Here is a 17,017-nt window from a genome sequence, read left to right on the forward strand (position 1 = left end):
CGATTTATGCTGCCTCGTGTCCATTCATAGTGGAAGAGAGATTAGTACTGTATTGGGAGAGCAGAGACGTTTTCTCTTTTGGCCGGGTTTTGCACTTTTGACCCGGTCCCCTATCAATTCCCTGCGGATGGATCCCCAGGTGCAGGCTCTGCTCGTTGATGAGTTCTTGCTTCAGGAGGCCCACCTCCACTGACCCTATATAATGCCAGCGTCCTTACCAGCTTTCCTCCTATGGGGAGGGGCTGCCAGGGCTCTGCTTCTGTTTTTGCTTTGGCTGCTGCAGCCATGGTCTGGGGCTACAGAGATTTGGGGGGGTTAGCCATCTTGGTGATTCTGGGGCTGTGCCAAGGGCAAGGTGACTTTTGGAGGGTGGGCTCCTTACCCTCACCATATCATTACAACTGTGGGGAGTACAGCATGCAGCTGCTTGTGTTTCCTAGCCCAGGCCGAGATGTCCGCTTTAAAGTTGTGGGTAAGGAAGGCTCACTTTCCTCTTGAAGAAATAATAAGACTTTATCTGGGCTCCTCAGTGGTGTCCCACGGTGCCCCACGATGCCTCCCTTGGTGTCTGCCAAGTCTCCTGCCCCTCTCAATTTATTTTTATTGTGTTTTAAGTGTGAGGGTTTGGAAGGGTTATTTGGTGGAATGGTTGCCTGCATTTTTGTCTGATTTGTTTTGAGATGTGTGTAGGTGTCTTCCACTTTGGGGAGAGTTTTTCCAGCGCTGTCAGTCTTTCCTCTGTGAAATGGGCATTTTTTTGTGGTGCCCACAAAAGTTCCTTGGCTTCTCAAATGTGTCCCTGGGTCTTAAAAGGTTGGAGTGGTAGGACCCCTGCTTTATGCTAACCTATGGCAGAATGGTTCTTTGGAAGGTGGATGCCAAACAGCAGGTCTTGCTTCTGTATGTTATTTGTTAGTACTGACCAGGGAGAGGTCACAGGGAAGCAGAGGTATGTAGTTGCCCTCTTATTCTGGTTGTCTAAAAAATAACCAAGGAAAGGGGTTTCTGGCAAGCTATAGAAGCTGCAGGCTTTTAGCTCCCATTAAATCCCACAGTACTGTACTATTTTTCTAAAATGCTGCAGCAGCTGCCTTGCTCAGCTGTATTGAAAGCTGTGTTGCTTCAGTGGAGCACTTCAGAATACCCCACACTCCTTGTAATGGGAGTGATGCTCCTTGCCAGCCGCCCCCCTTGTGGTAGGCTGTGACAGCTTTGTGGCAACAGCAGCTTTTCTCTTGCGTGGTTTTGGATATCTATATCTAGAATGAGAAGATTTAGTTGAAGAAAATGCTCAAAGCTGTGAAACTGGAGAGGCCACGGGGAGAGTTGCAGTTTCTGTACGTGTGGCTAGAGCTAAGGCTTGGTGGGTGTGGTGGCAAGAATAGAAACTCAAAAAACAGCAAACATTCTCCCCAAATTAGGCTTTATTAAAAAGCTTGATTTAAGACAATTGTTCTACTTGTTAAAAAAATTTTTAGGAGACAACAGTATAATTTAGGCTCTACTTGCACTTCTCATTTAAAGCAGCAACATGCCACTTTAAACAGCCATGGCTTCCCCCAAAGAATCCTGGGATCTGAAGGTTAAGGGCATGTAGAGGTAAGATACCCCCTAGTGCCCTCCCCCCAGAGTTAAAAATTTCCAGAGTTCTCTGTGAAGAGGGATTGATCAACTACTCTGTGAACTGTAGCTCTGGAAGGGCCTCCAAGCAACTCTCAGCACACTTATTTGCAGTTCCTAGTATTCTTTGGAGGATGGGAAGCCATGACTATTTAAAGTGGTATGATACTGCTTTAAATGTATGGTGTGAATGTGGCCTTAGTCTGGCATCTGATTAAACCTACAATTGTTGGCACATATGGATTCCAGCAGAGCCCCCTCTCCAGTTAACAGGCATATTAACTGACTGTTGTCACATGTTTTTCCTTGGTCCTATGGAGAATACTCACTGAAATAATTCCAGCAATAATGATCATGTTGGTCTAGCACCTGTTGTTGGAGGCATAACTCTTGAATTGGCCTTATTATTGGATTTCAAAGCAAGTGAAAAGTTTTCTCTATGTAGTTCAGGCACTAACTGATAATAAGGGACACACATTTGAAGAACTTTAGGAGTCTCAACCAATGTTTGCTTTCTCCTGCAAATAAGTTTTCTTGAGCTGTTGCATCTCTTGGTAGCTAATGCATTAACCTCACATCAACAGATGAGTTTGGGACAGCCTTTGAAGTTTCGAATTGCTCAATCTGCCGCCACTGGATCACATCTAATGATGGGGCTATTGCTTTCTCTGCTGGCTATGATGGCTGTCACATACTAAAGAAGGTGAGGCTCTTCTGGATTTTGTGTTGCAGGCTTCCTTAGAAACCCCATACTGCATGGCCAACATTGTCATTCTGAATAACATAATATAATTTTATATAGACATCTGGATTGTGCCCTTAAGACCTGAAGGGAATTGTATAAGCAGCCCTTCTGAGAGCGTGTTTAGGGTTTTAGGACTCTGGAAAAGAGCAATGTAAGCTTTTGCTTGCAGATGTTCGGCTTGGGCAGATGGACTCCAAAGGCAGAGAAGTAGCCCTGTTCTGTATGAGTCCCCTTCACATGTGAAAGGGGCTGCTGGGGATCTTCCCAGCTCCATCTGTTCTTCCAGCAGTCCTGTGAGGTACTTTAGGTTGAGAGGGAGTGATTGGTCAGCCCATGAACTTCTTGACTGAGCAAGAATTTGAGTCTCCCACTCTTCTAAGCACATAATTTCAGGAAACCTTGCTATAAGGCAGGTATTAGGCCTAACTTGGAGGTAGGGAACCTGTTACCCAACTGCCAATTTCCATCAGACATGCTGGCTGGGTTTAGTTTTTACATTTATAGCTACCTTCGGAATCTAGCAACATTTGGGAGGCACAGGTTCATAGCTGGCTATGCAGAAAGTCCAAGTATAAGAAAGGGTAGAATTGTTCTCCAAAGTATAGCAACATGTGCAGTAGAGAACTGAACAGCCTAAAAACAAGATGTAGAACTCCGTGAATCCCAAGGGGAACAAGGTCCACAAGGGGGAGGAGAGCAGGGAAAGTCCTGTTGAGTAATTGGACCTCATGCCATGCACACAGGTTAGTTGAATTCTGCCCAAGATCTTGGCCAACTAATGGCAGCAGAAATCCTCTGTCAAGAAAATTAGTTCTGTTGTGTAGACATTTAAGATGAGCTTTTAGATGTTTTAGGAGGATGCTTCTCACCTGGCACCCAGCAATCCAGTCCACTGGCTTAGTCAGTATTCTGCCAAATAAATTTAAGTTTACAATCAAAACAAGATTCATAGGTCATAGCAAGACTATGATAATGCCTTGTAACAGGCACGTTGGTATTTGACTCTAAAACCTCAGTACAGTATTCTCTATCTGTCCTGACTCATCAATGTGACAGAAACTTGCAACTACTCTATAACATTCTGGTTCAATGTATCCTGCAGGATAACAGCAATAACTTGAAAGTCCGGGTAGAAGAACTAACAAGCAACGGAAGAGTTGTTGCCTCCCATGATATCAGCATAATATGCCCCAAGCCACAAGAATATGTCCCAGCACCAGAGGACAACATGCGTCATGTGCCTCAGCCTCAGCCTGACGTGGTGCGCCCTCTGCCTCATCCCCAGCCTGGCCTAGAGTTCCCGCTGCCTCAGCCTTGGCCCAGTCAGGTGCACCCACGACCTCAGCCCCAGCCTGGCCTAGAGCGTCCAGTGCCTGGCCTAATACGCCCAGAGCCCCAACCTGGCATAGTGCGCCCACAGCCTCAGCCTGGCCTAGAGCGTCCAGTGCCTGGCCTAATACGCCCAGAGCCCCAGCCTGGAATAGTGCGCCCCCAGCCCCAACCCCAGCCTGGCCTAGAGCGTCCAGTGCCTGGCCTAATACGCCCAGAGCCCCAACCTGGCATAGTGCGCCCACAGCCCCAGCCCCAGCCTTGGCCTGGTTTAGAGCGTCCAGTGCCTGGCCTAATACGCCCAGAGCCCCAGCCTGGCCTAGAGCGTCCAGTGCCTGGCCTAATACGCCCAGAGCCCCAGCCTGGCCTAGAGCATCCAGTGCCTGGCCTAATACGCCCAGAGCCCCAACCTGGCATAGTGCGCCCACAGCCCCAGCCCCAGCCTTGGCCTGGTTTAGAGCATCCAGTGCCTGGCCTAATACGCCCAGAGCCCCAGCCTGGCCTAGAGCGTCCAGTGCCTGGCCTAATACGCCCAGAGCCCCAGCCTGGCATAGTGCGCCCACAGCCCCAGCCCCAGCCTGGCCTAGAGCGTCCAGTGCCTGGCCTAATACGCCCAGAGTCCCAACCTGGCATAGTGCGCCCACAGCCTCAGCCTGGCTTAGAGCGTCCAGTTCCTGGCCTAATACGCCCAGAGCCCCAGCCTGGTTTGGTGCGCCCACAGCCTCAGCCCCAGCCTGGCTTAGAGCGTCCAGTTCCTGGCCTAATACGCCCAGAGCCCCAGCCTGGCTTAGTGCGCCCACAGCCTCAGCCCCAGCCTGGCCTAGAGCATCCAGTGCCTGGCCTAATACGCCCAGAGTCCCAACCTGGCATAGTGCGCCCACAGCCACAGCCTGGCTTAGAGCGTCCAGTTCCTGGCCTAATACGCCCAGAGCCCCAGCCTGGTTTGGTGCGCCCACAGCCTCAGCCCCAGCCTGGCTTAGAGCGTCCAGTTCCTGGCCTAATACGCCCAGAGCCCCAGCCTGGCTTAGTGCGCCCACAGCCTCAGCCCCAGCCTGGCCTAGAGCATCCAGTGCCTGGCCTAATACGCCCAGAGCCCCAACCTGGCATAGTGCGCCCACAGCCTCAGCCTGGCTTAGAGCGTCCAGTTCCTGGCCTAATACGCCCAGAGCCCCAGCCTGGAATAGTGCGCCCACAGCCCCAGCCCCAGCCTGGCTTAGAGCGTCCAGTTCCTGGCCTAATACGCCCAGAGCCCCAGCCTGGCTTGGTGCGCCCACAGCCTCAGCCCCAGCCTGGCTTAGAGCGTCCTGTTCCTGGCCTAATACGCCCTGAGCCCCAGCCTGGCATAGTGCGCCCACAGCCTCAGCCTGGCTTAGAGCGTCCAGTTCCTGGCCTAATACGCCCTGAGCCCCAGCCTGGCATAGTGCGCCCACAGCCTCAGCCTGGCTTAGAGCGTCCAGTTCCTGGCCTAATACGCCCTGAGCCCCAGCCTGGCATAGTGCGCCCACAGCCTCAGCCTGGCTTAGAGCGTCCAGTGCCTGGCCTAATACGCCCTGAGCCCCAGCCTGGCATAGTGCGCCCACAGCCTCAGCCTGGCTTAGAGCGTCCAGTGCCTGGCCTAATACGCCCAGAGCCCCAACCTGGCATAGTGCGCCCTCAGCCCCAGCCTGGCTTAGAGCGTCCAGTTCCTGGCCTAATACGCCCAGAGCCCCAGCCTGGCTTGGTGCGCCCACAGCCTCAGCCCCAGCCTGGCTTAGAGCGTCCAGTTCCTGGCCTAATACGCCCAGAGCCCCAGCCTGGCTTGGTGCGCCCACAGCCTCAGCCCCAGCCTGGCTTAGAGCGTCCAGTTCCTGGCCTAATACGCCCAGAGCCCCAGCCTGGCTTGGTGCGCCCACAGCCTCAGCCCCAGCCTGGCTTAGAGCGTCCAGTGCCTGGCCTAATACGCCCAGAGCCCCAGCCTGGCATAGTGCGCCCTCAGACCCAGCCTTGGCCTGGCCTAGAGCGTCCACAGTCTAAGCCCCAGCCTGGCCTAGAGCGTCCAGTGCCTGGCCTAATACACCCAGAGCCCCAGCCTGGCCTAGTGCGCCCGTGGCCTCGGCCGCAGCCCGGCCTAGTGCACCCACACCCTCAGCCTGGCCAAGCGCACCCATGGCCTCAGCCTCCTCCTCAGCCTGGCATAGTGCGCCCTCAGCCCCAGCCTTGGCCTGGCCTAGAGCGTCCAGTGCCTGGCCTAATACGCCCAGCGCCCCAGCCTGGGATAGTGCGCCCACAGCCTCAGCCTGGCCTAGAGCGTCCAGTGCCTGGCCTAATACGCCCAGAGCCCCAGCCTGGCATAGTTCACCCACAGCCTCAGCCCGGCCAAATACACCCGTTGCCTCAGCCACAGCCGCTGCCCAGCCAAGTGCGCCCAATGCCTCAGCCGCAGCCAGGTGAAGTACAGCCTCGGCCACAACCCGGCCTAGTGCGCCCACGGCCTCAGCCACAGCCTGGCGAAGTATGGCCACAGCCGCACCCCGGCCAAGTGCGCCCAATGCCTCAGCCGCAGCCTCAGCCCGGCCAAGTACGCCCACTGCCTCAGCCTGGCCAAGTGCACTCATGGCTTCAGCCTGGTGAAGTACGACCGCAGCCGCAGCCTGGCCTAGTGCAACCCGGCCAAGTGCGTCCACTGCCTCGGCCCAGCCTTGTGCAGCCAGTGCCTTCTCTCCATCCTGGCCTCATGCACCCTTCTGGCCTCTATAGTATAGGTATGTGATCATTTTGCTATGTTAACATTAAGCACAACTCTGTGTTCTGTGCTGTTAAGTAAAATAGAAGCATTCTGAACCAAGTAAATAATACTGATGGGTATTATGTGAATACAGTAGTAGTTGTTCTGCATAAGGTTCAGACTATTGATCACCGACTTTGTTTTAGTGTTGCATACTAATTCCACATATGGAGTGTCAGGGAAACTCTATTGTATTTATACCACATGGCAAGGATGAAGCAATGGATTCAAGTATATGAAGAATGTGATCTATTTCTGCCTCTGAATATCTGATATAATAATAATAATAATAATAATAATAATAATAATAATAAATAAATAAATAAATAAATAAATAAATAAATAAAAATAATTTATTATTTATACCCCGCCCATCTGGCTGGGTTTCCCCAGCCACTCTGGGCAGCTTCTAACAGAAAAATGAAATAAAATAATCTATTAAACATTTAAAGCCTCCCTAAACAGGGCTGCCTTCAGATGTCTTCTAAAAATCTGGTAGCTGTTTTTCTCTTTGACATCTGATGGGAGGACGTTCCACAGGGCGGGCACCACCACCGAGAAGGCCCTCTGCCTGGTTCCCTGCAACTTGGCTTCTCGCAACGAGGGAACCGCCAGAAGGCCCTCGGTACTGGACCTCAGTGTCCGGGCAGAACGATGGGGGTGGAGATGCTCCTTCAGGTATACTGGACTGAGGCCATTTAGGGCTTTAAAGGTCAGCACCAACACTTTGAACTGTGCTCGGAAACGTAGTTCCTTTAAATAGAACATTCTACTTCCATTAATGATTCATTGGGCACAAAAAAATTTGTTCTTGGCTTCCCACTTGTTCGTTGTGGGGACTGACCCACTACTCATTCACACCAAGCTATTGCTTATTTTAAAATCTGGCTTAACGTGGCATGCAATAGAGTCCTAATAGGGCATACTTTACCATGCTCCAGATAATGCCATAGCTCTTTTCTTGCCCTCCTAGGTTCTCGTCTAACCCAGGAGCAGTGCCAGGTTTCATCTGGAAAGATTCCCTGTGGAGGCTCACTAGGACAAGCTGAATGTTACCAGACTGGATGCTGTTATGATGAGAGGGATCAAACTACTCCATGTTACTATGGCAACACAGGTAAAGGGCAAAATACTTTCAGTGTCTTTGTTTTCTGTCTGGGGTGCTGGTGGTAAATTGGGCTGGCAACCATGGTAATTCATTGCTTGTACTAAGGAAATAATAGCCTGGTTTGCACATAATGCTAAACCAAATGATGGATGTACAAGCAGTTGTTCACAGAGGGGGGGGGGGGGAATGCAGCCAATTCACTCCTTCCCCAGTTGTTCTGCTGCTACTGAATAATGGCTTTTGGCTTAGCATTGCATCTGAACCAGAGCTCATGGTTTGCCCCAACCCACAGGCAGCAAGCCAGGGACAAACCTTGTCTACAGCTTGTGTCTTCTCTAGATCAAGGGAAACCATGAGCCTGCATTTAGATGTCATGCTAAGCGAAATCATGGCCTAGCTCCAGGTAGCACAGCAGGTTGTCTGGGGGAGGAGCAAAGCACCCTAGCTACTCCCCCCAGTAACATGGTTTTAAAAACTCCTACAGATGAACTCCCAGCCATGCTGAGTTCAATACACCTGACACTAAAAACCACACTGGGATTCTGTCCTGTGCTGGCTACTGCTGAGAATCCAGAGGCTAGCAGGATGAATATGTATCCAGCACAGTTCAAAGCAGCACAAACCAGGATAGCCTACTATATAGTACTGCTTAAAGGCCCCTCCAGGCTAGTGTTTTAATATGGGTGTATTTTGTATCATGTTCTTGACACAATAATAGTGCACTAGTGATGGTTTCATGTTGCTTTGTAGTGCTTCCCTGACGCTACCACATTATTGCTGTCTGGAGGGGCCTGTAAAGCAACAATAAAACTCATAACATTTATGGTATGAAGAGAGACCTGGGATTTCAACAGGAATTTACAGGACATGCAATGATTGCAAATGAAATAATATGACATTCCCCCCCCCCACATTTTTGTTAGGCACAAATAGTATTGAAAGCTGGGCTGCATGTGACTGCTCCAGTAGCATCATGAGTGTAAATAATCATGAAAGCACAATAAAAAACATCTGAATTGGTCCTTAAGTGGGGTAGAAACAGCTTCTATACCATGCTATCTGGGGTTACTTTACCTTCCCGTTCCAGGCTCTTCAGAGTTCTAAACTCTGCTTGAAGGGATTCATTTGTGCTGTGGGGTGGGGTTCCCTCAGTTTCTACTTCCTGCTGTCTTTGTATATCGTATTGTGTGTTTTATTGGTATGGCTGGTGGTATGGCTGATGCAAATAAAGATTCGTTCACTCATTCTCTGGAAGCTCTAGAAATCTCAGGTCCTGTTGGGCCTGCATGCAGATATTTAAAGAAATATTTTGTCTGTGACCTCTACCAAACCAACATTTAAGCATGTTTCACAGTGGCCAAAATGTGTGGGGTCTTTTAAAAAATTGAATAGCATGTGGGTTTTTTAACCCATTTTGCCAAAACTATATTTTCAAAAATTGTGTTATGTTATACCCCACCAAACAGAGAACCACCAACCCTCTGAGGAGCATCTCACCAGCGCCAAAAAACAGCCAGACAGGCAGAGGGAGAGTTTCCTCCAAATTCCAGATCCTATCCTTCCTCTTGCCTCCCAAACACAGAAAGCCATGGTCCGTCTCAGAAACACATAAAACAGTACCTTCCACACATAGCCATATGGAGACCATATGCTGAGGGAAGGGATTTGAAGAATATTTTTCTTGTTCTTTCCTCTTTCTTGTCTCCTGTACCTGCTGTTTTTTTTTTCTTGAAAGACCAATTTTATTTTTATTTTTCAGTGGGCGATGGTGCAATTGTAACACTGCTGTGTGTATAACTTTAACAAGCTGGTGTATATAGCGATGTCTGGAGGTATAGAATTCTGAAAACAAATTGTGTAGCATTGCATGTCCATCATTTGGAGAAACGTGATGTTGCAATTCACAGTGGACAGTTTAACATGTCTACAGTGCAACCTGTGAACCTGGGTTCATGCTGCAGGTTCACAGTATCTAGAGCTGTCACGGTTAGGACTCTCTCTGTCTCAGGAAACCAGTTCTTCCTCTACTGGCACTGTCAATTGTATATTGATTCATATGGAGGAACCAAGTCCTGTGAGCATTTCCTAATAGGACTTGTGTGACTTAGCAGCAAATAGAGAACTTATCTACTGACATTTTAGGGCAGCTGAAAAATGAAGTCCTCCCCTCAATCTGAATGGAGCCTGCCCCAGGTTTGTGCAAGGAGAAGACAGAAAGCTCGTGTTTCTTTTGAAACTTAAGAGTTTTAGGTTCTGCAAAAGATGGCAAATTCCAGCTTATGACTCTTGTGTTGTGTTTGTGCTTTGCAGTCACTGTCCAATGCCTTCGAGATGGCCACTTCATTCTGGTTGTCTCCAGGGATATGTTGGACTACCCCATCGTCCTTGACAGTGTCAAGCTGTCCTATGCCCAAGGAGGATGTGACCCTGTCAGGAAAACGGAGTCTTTCTTGATCTTCCACTTCCCTCTCACACACTGTGGCACTACGATTCAGGTGAGGATGCACCTTAGGCAAGTGTCCCTTCACCTGGACCTTGAAGCTTGATAAAAAGAATTATACATGTGCTGCTGTTCCTTCCTAGATGACTGGTGGCAGACTGATCTATGAAAACCAGTTGGTTTCAGGCGTTGATATCTTAAGAGGGCCAGATGGTTTTATTACCCGGGACAGCACCTTCATGTAAGTTGATCTCTCCCACGCATTACTGAGGTGGTGGTTGCTCTCTATACTATGTCTAAGAGGCATCATGCTGGTCCTAACCAGAGCAGGCCTACTGTTCCTAGCACCACTGGTTACCAGATTTTTTTTAAATGAATCCGAGGACACTTTTTCTTCTTCTTCTGAAGCTGAGTAGCAACAGGGAGCCAGTAGTGGGGATGGTGAAGCAAAAGACCCTGGGCCCAAGCACACATCCATATTGTATAAAGGTCCAAAGCCCTTCTTTTGCACCCTGTGAAACATAAATGTGCAGAGTTTTTTTTATAAAAAAACGGCAACAGCGCACCACCCACTTGTGACTCCCAAGCCTCCCTCGTTTCCTTCTCCCTTCCCCCTTTGTTCGGGGGAGGCTTGGGAGTCGTGGGCAGGCGGCCGGCCATTGCCCAGTTTTTAAAAACTCTGCGCATTTATGTTTCACAGGGTGTGAAAGAAGGGCTTTGCACCTTGCCTGGCAGCGAAACTGTGCGCCTTGTGCCGCTCCTGGGCAACGGCCACCCACTCGTAACTCCTGAGTCTCCTCCAATCTGTCAGAACAAAGGGGGAAGGGGGAAGATCTGTACCACCGGATGTCCCCGGTTCCCCTTCGGCAGTGACGACGGCAACGAGCAGCTCCTGAAACCAGCCGGAGACAACTGCGCTACCAGGCTGGCTCCGGGCTGCTGAGACTGCCGCTGCCACGTTTCCTGGGGACGTCTGGTAACCATAGCAGTCTTCTGAAGTACAGTGGTATCTGTTGAAGTCGAACAGAATGTATTCTGGAAGTCCATTCGACTTCCAAAACATTCTGAAACCAAGGCGTGGCCTCCAATTGGCTGCAGGAAGCTCCTGCGTCGGACATGTGGGTTCCAAAGAACGTTTGCAAACTGGAACACTCACTTCTGGGTTTGCGGTGTTCGGGAGCCAAAACTTTAGACTTGCAAGGTGTTCAGGATCCAAGGTACGACTGTAATTTAGATTTTCCAGTAGGGTAACAGCTGTTGGTTGCAAACTACTTTTCAGGTGCATAAGCACAATCATTCAGGTGCTCAAGTGAGGAATCTTGCTTCAAAAATGAGACATGTGGAGGAAAAGTGTGGTTTCAATCAACAGTGCTTTTGGAAGACAGTAATTTAAATCACATCCAGTATTGTTTGAGAGGGGTATTAACAGGGATATACAGGTATCCATCAAAAAAGATCTGCTGCCTAATGGGCCAGGAAAATGTAAGAATCTTTTTGAGAACTTCAGATATGTGACAAGGCTACTGAACATGGCAAGACTATGCATCATCCTGCTGTCCTGTCTTCCATATGCAGCCTCAATACTCGCTGCATCTACAATGCCACCGACTTCTTGCCAGTTCAGGTTGAAGTCTTCTTTCCTCCCACACCTGCTCCAGTTATCCAGATGGGGCCTCTCCGCTTTGAACTGCGTATTGCTACAGGTAGGTGTGCTTTCACCTTCTGGTTCCAAGGGTGCTCCCTCTGAAGTCCCATACAGGTGCTAACTTTCGCTTTGCCTCTTGTACCCAGACTACAGTTACAGCTCCTACTACTCGGATGCAGACTATCCTGTGGTGAAGATACTGAGGGACCCTGTGTATGTGGAGGTTCGCGTCCTGCAGAGAATGGACCCGTCCTTGGTTCTGGTTCTGCATGAATGCTGGGCTACTCCAACCCCTAACCCCCTTGAGCAACTGCAGTGGCCAATTCTGGTGGATGGGTGAGTTAAGTAGGAAGGAGGAATTCTGCTGGTTTCTCTCTATGGATTGCTATCCTCTAGAATCAAGGGAAGTAATAGTACCACTGTATTCTGCTCTGGTCAGACCTCACCTAGAGTACTGTGTCCAGTTCTGGGCACCACAGTTCAAGAAGGATACTGACAAGCTGGAACGTATACCAGAGGAGGGCAACCAAAATGGCCAAAGGTCTGGAAACGATGCCTTATGAGGAACAGCTTAGGGAGCTGGGTATGTTTAGCCTGGAGAAGAGAAGATTAAGGGGTGATATGATAGTCATGTTCAAATATATAAAATGATGTCATATAGAGGAGGGAGAAAGGTTGTTTTTTGCTGCTCCAGAGAAGCGGACATGGAGCAATGGATTCAAACTACAAGAAAGAAGGAAGAACTTCCTGACAGTAAGAGCTGTTCGACAGTGGAATTTGCTGCCAAGGACAAGGAGTGTGGTGGACTCTCCTTTGGAGGTCTTTAAGCAGAGGCTTGACAGCCATATGTCAGGAATACTTTGATGGTGTTTCCTGCTTGGCAGGGGGTTGGATTGGATGGCCCTTATGGTCTCTTCCAGCTCTATGATTCTATACTGTTCTCTGCTCAAATGGCAATGCCTCTTTTCCCCAGGTGCCCATTTGAAGGTGATAACTACAGAACCCAGATGATTCCTATGGGGCCTGCCACGTCTCAGCTGCACTTTCCAGACCATTACCAGCGTTTCACCATTGCTACATTTACATTTGTGGATTCTGCCACTTATATGGTGCTGGATGGATTGGTAAGAGACAGAATTCCTACTGCAGCTGAGCTCGAGTAAGGGCTCCGAAATTGTGCTCTGCGGACCTGCAGTGGTCCATGAGCTTCAGTCAGGTGCTGTGTGGCACAGGAGCAGAAGTAGGATGAATGCTGAATTCAGCTGTTTAAATTTATCTCAAAATGCAAGCTATCTTGCTCTGGGCAGATATCTGATCCCCCCGTAAGCTTCAGTCAAGAGTCCCCGAGTGGATCTGAGCCTAGGCAGCATGGCTTGCATTAGGTGCCAAATTTAAATGGTGCTGAATTTAATTCTACTTGAACGCAAGCCATGCTGTCAAAGGAACCATCAGGAGAACACTCTTAATGTTCATTTGCAACATGTTTTACATGTCCCTCACTTGTCAGGTGGGCATGGCAGTGGGGCAAAACTAGGCAGCTTGGCAAGCTTAAAGATTAGGTCCATGGGCCCAGAGGTTCCCCTCCCACTCTCATTAATGCACATTTAGAATTATGCCTTAACTGTAGGGAGATAATTTACTTTGTAAATGTTTACCTCAATGACCTTGAGGATTTTATTAAAATATCTTGGAAGACTTGGGTTGACTCCTCTGCTAGCAAGCTTATCTAATGCAATGTCTTTCCTAGGTGTACCTCTTCTGCAGTGTGTCTGTTTGCCACCCATCTCACCTGCAGTCCTGCAGGAAAGTGTGTCAAATGCCAGTGGCTGCAAGTAAGTCCAAATGGCTTTGCTGTCATACCGTAAAAGGCTTATTTGAATCCAAATAGGCTGCTACCAGTATTTCCAGCATGCACAAGTGGAACTCGCTGCCCATGACTAGTAAACAAAAATAGATCTTGGTATGGAACTTGGAACTGGGGGCATAAATGCAGAGCACTAAGAGCTTGATGGGCTGCAACTAGCGACAAAGTATGAATGAATAGGTACCTGATAAACACCCTCCCTGTTCAAGTAGCTCTTATGTGCTATTTTTAACAGCATATTGCCTCATCACAAACCTTGAAACTAGGCTGCTGGCACTTACCGCCAATTCTAACAGCCCATATACAAGGACACTCCAACAACCAGGTGCTCTGACTCCTAACCTCAAATGATCCTTCTCAGCAGAATCTTCCCACTTAGCAGTGCTGGCCTGCTGATATGTGATGCTGGTGCTCAGCAACCCGCCCCCCAAAAGCTTCAGTCCTGATGTGTAGGGGTCTGGCTATGGTTTTTTACTAGGGTCAAGCATTCAGAATGCAAATACTCTTTTTGTAAAGGGTTGTATCTGTCTTTAGCCCTCCTGCAGGCTTCTAGCTCTAACAATATGATCAATGCTGTGCTCCTTTTCCTTCTTACCTTCAAAATTGTATACGGCACAAGGTGGCCCAGTAGAGTTTATACCTGCTTTCTCTCTCCAACTCCCTTTTTAGGAAGTCGTCGGTTTTTGGAGACGGGCAATGGGACAGAATCCTTTGACCTAGTAAGCACTTATGGAGGTGTGATCTTTCAAGAAAGCAGCCAGACTCATGATAAACAAGTCAAATGGAAGAAAGGTAATTGGTGGTTGGCACTGCAGTAATTCATGGGACCATTGAGTGAGTTGAGATGATGAAAATGCTGTATATTTTTGAACAGGTATTAACATAGTTTCGCCATCAACACTAAATTTCAGTCATCTTATATATAGTCCTTTGTAAGAAACAAACTCAGTATGGATTTATGTCTGAAGCAGCCAACTACACTGGGGTGTGTGTGTCACAAGTCATAAACATGACTGCCAATGTCCTCCTAACAATCACAACTTTTTAGCTCATGAGTACTGCTCGCTGTGGCATTTATCTGCCCTCCCATCACTAGTGTCACCATGGCTTATCAGTGGGGCAGGGGGCAATGGCAAAGTGCACTCACACCATTTGCTGTCACCACGCTGCTTTCTCCTGACAAGCTGCAGCAACAGGAGCTCAGGTGAGCACCCTACCCTGACCACTGCAGCTCTTGAGACCATGCGCGTAATAAACTGTCTCACAGACCCAGTTTTATCCAGAGTATACTCTGCTAGCTTTGTCCCAATAGAACATACCCTGGGTCCTTGGCTAGGGAAGTCAATATGTTGTTTCAAGAGGGGCAAAGGAATGCCATGCCCCAAATGTGCCAGCTTTGATGTGTAACTATATCACCCTTACAAGTGCCACATAGTGTTCATTCTGCACTTGGCATGACACTTTTTCATGTAGCAGTACTTGCTGGGGCAGGACCTAGCTCAGTAGCAGAGCTTGTTTGCATACAGGAGGTTCTGGGTTCAAACCCTAGCATCTCCAGGTAGGGTTGGGAGAGCTTCCTTGCCTGAAACCCTGGGGAGCTGCAGCCAGTCAATGTAGACAATATGGAGCTGGATGAACCAATGGTCTGATTTTGTGTATGGCAGCTTCTTCTGTTATGTTCTGTTCTGTTCTCTAGTGCTCATTGCCTATTGATATTGGGCAGACCCTTCGTTGTACTGCTTATGTCTGCTAAAAATGTTTTTGTTTGAGCAAGCCTACTCAGAACTTGTAATATCATGTATGTTTTTCAAATCTACTGGTTTTATTATGTTTACTGTCTTTAGAGTTTTAATTGCTATTTTTAAGTTATCTATACCACTTTATGGAAACCACTTAAGATTTCTTTTTTTATTAAGTTGTACATAAATCTTGCAAAATAAGTGCAAGCCTCTTTTCTTTTCCACAGACATGAGCTCCAGTGGAGATCTGGCCCTGATATGCTTGGTGGCACTGCCGTTAGTGGGTATAATCTTGTTTGTTGTTGTGATCGTACTCTGGAAAAAGAGAAGCAGAGTGACAAAACTCTAGTACTGATGGGAAAATGCATAAATTAAAAAGTTGTAAACTTTCATTGTTTCCAGTAATTCTTCTGACATACCAGTTGCTTAAATGACCAGGTATGCTGTCTCTTTGCTAACAGGTTAAAGGCATCTCCACTTTCCTCCCCATCACCTACATAATTTTAGTGGAACCATCCCTGGTGAAACAATCAGTGCTTCATATGACCCTTTCTTGCGCTTATAAGCCTGGAAATGCAATGTTTTGAGTTCTTAATGTTGCCTATCATAGTGGATACTTGATCTGTAGAACTGTTATTCCCAGTTCCTCCATTCTGCTGCAAGAGGAAACAAAAATGCCTCTCCACAAAATGGATTTGAATAAAAGCATGAGTAAATATCTAGAACAAATCCAGAACATGAAATAAAAAAAAACATTTCCACAGATCCTGCACAGGATGCTGGACTAGATGGGACATTGGTCTAAATCAAGCAGGCTTCTTCTTATGTAGACTAATATCAACAAGTGGGGGTAATGGTGCATTCCATGCATGTTGATCTATGTATACTGAAAATACATAAAGTCCCACTTGTTTCAAAGGGCTTACTCCCAAGAACTTGGATTGTATTGCAGCCCTAAAAGTTATTTCCCCACTGTGTGGATTACTTAGAGAAAAGCTTATTGGTGACAACCAAAGATATAACACAACTGGTCCACAGTACTGCTTGCAATAAAAGCAGGGCAACCCTCCAGTGTCTTACGATTCTTGCCATTACCCACCAGTTAGTTAAACATCAGGGGCTACAACAATCTAGAAGTTCCCATCCAAACCAGGAGCTCATTAGCATGGCAAGGGGAACATCTGCCCCACTTTCAGATTTTGGTCTGTCACTATACATTCCCCTTTATGCACAAGAAAGTAAACTTAAAAGGGACGAGAAAGTGAGAGTCGGATATTTCATTCCATTGTGTCTTTACTTCATAGAGCTAGTGTTGGCTATAAAATACAGTGGAACCTCGGTTTATGAACACCTCGGTTTACGAATTTTCAGTTTATGAACACCACGAACCCAACTGGAACGGATTAATTCACTTTCCATTACTTTCAATGGGAAAGTTCGCTTCAGTTTATGAACAGACTTCCGGAACCAATTGTGTTCATAAACCGAGGTACCACTGTACATCTCAACTATCAAGGAATTTATTTTCAATTTTTTGAACCTGTACACCTGATTACATGTGGAGCAAATCTTAGCTTTCCAGCTGGGAGTGGGGAGTTTCCTAGCTGTACACCACACTCTAAAGTGTCTTGCCCTCCACATTTGCTGATACAGGTAGATAAGTATGTTAACATAAGTTTCTAGTAAGATGAAAGTACTTTTTAAAAAAACCAACCCTCACCCAGTGAGTGAGGCTGAAATGTTTTATGCTTGAGTGTGTGTGA

The 17,017-nt window shown here is 47.9% G+C and overlaps 1 protein-coding gene across 1 annotated transcript; it reads left to right on the forward strand.

Annotated features, from left to right (window-relative positions):
- Window positions 1-137: 137 nt before the first annotated feature.
- ZP1 (zona pellucida glycoprotein 1) lies at window positions 138-15,644 on the forward strand. The gene is made up of 12 exons (XM_088664695.1): window positions 138-472; window positions 2,205-2,323; window positions 3,468-6,435; window positions 7,432-7,575; window positions 9,877-10,061; window positions 10,150-10,247; window positions 11,582-11,709; window positions 11,798-11,987; window positions 12,625-12,775; window positions 13,399-13,483; window positions 14,185-14,307; window positions 15,482-15,644. The coding sequence occupies exons 1-12, from the start codon at window positions 232-234 to the stop codon at window positions 15,601-15,603; spliced, it is 4,554 nt and encodes a 1,517-aa protein (XP_088520821.1). The 5' UTR covers window positions 138-231; the 3' UTR covers window positions 15,604-15,644.
- Window positions 15,645-17,017: the final 1,373 nt, after the last annotated feature.

This window comes from Zootoca vivipara, chromosome 1, assembly GCF_965207765.1.
Source record: "Zootoca vivipara chromosome 1, rZooViv2.hap1.1, whole genome shotgun sequence".
Classification (NCBI taxonomy): domain Eukaryota; kingdom Metazoa; phylum Chordata; class Lepidosauria; order Squamata; family Lacertidae; genus Zootoca; species Zootoca vivipara.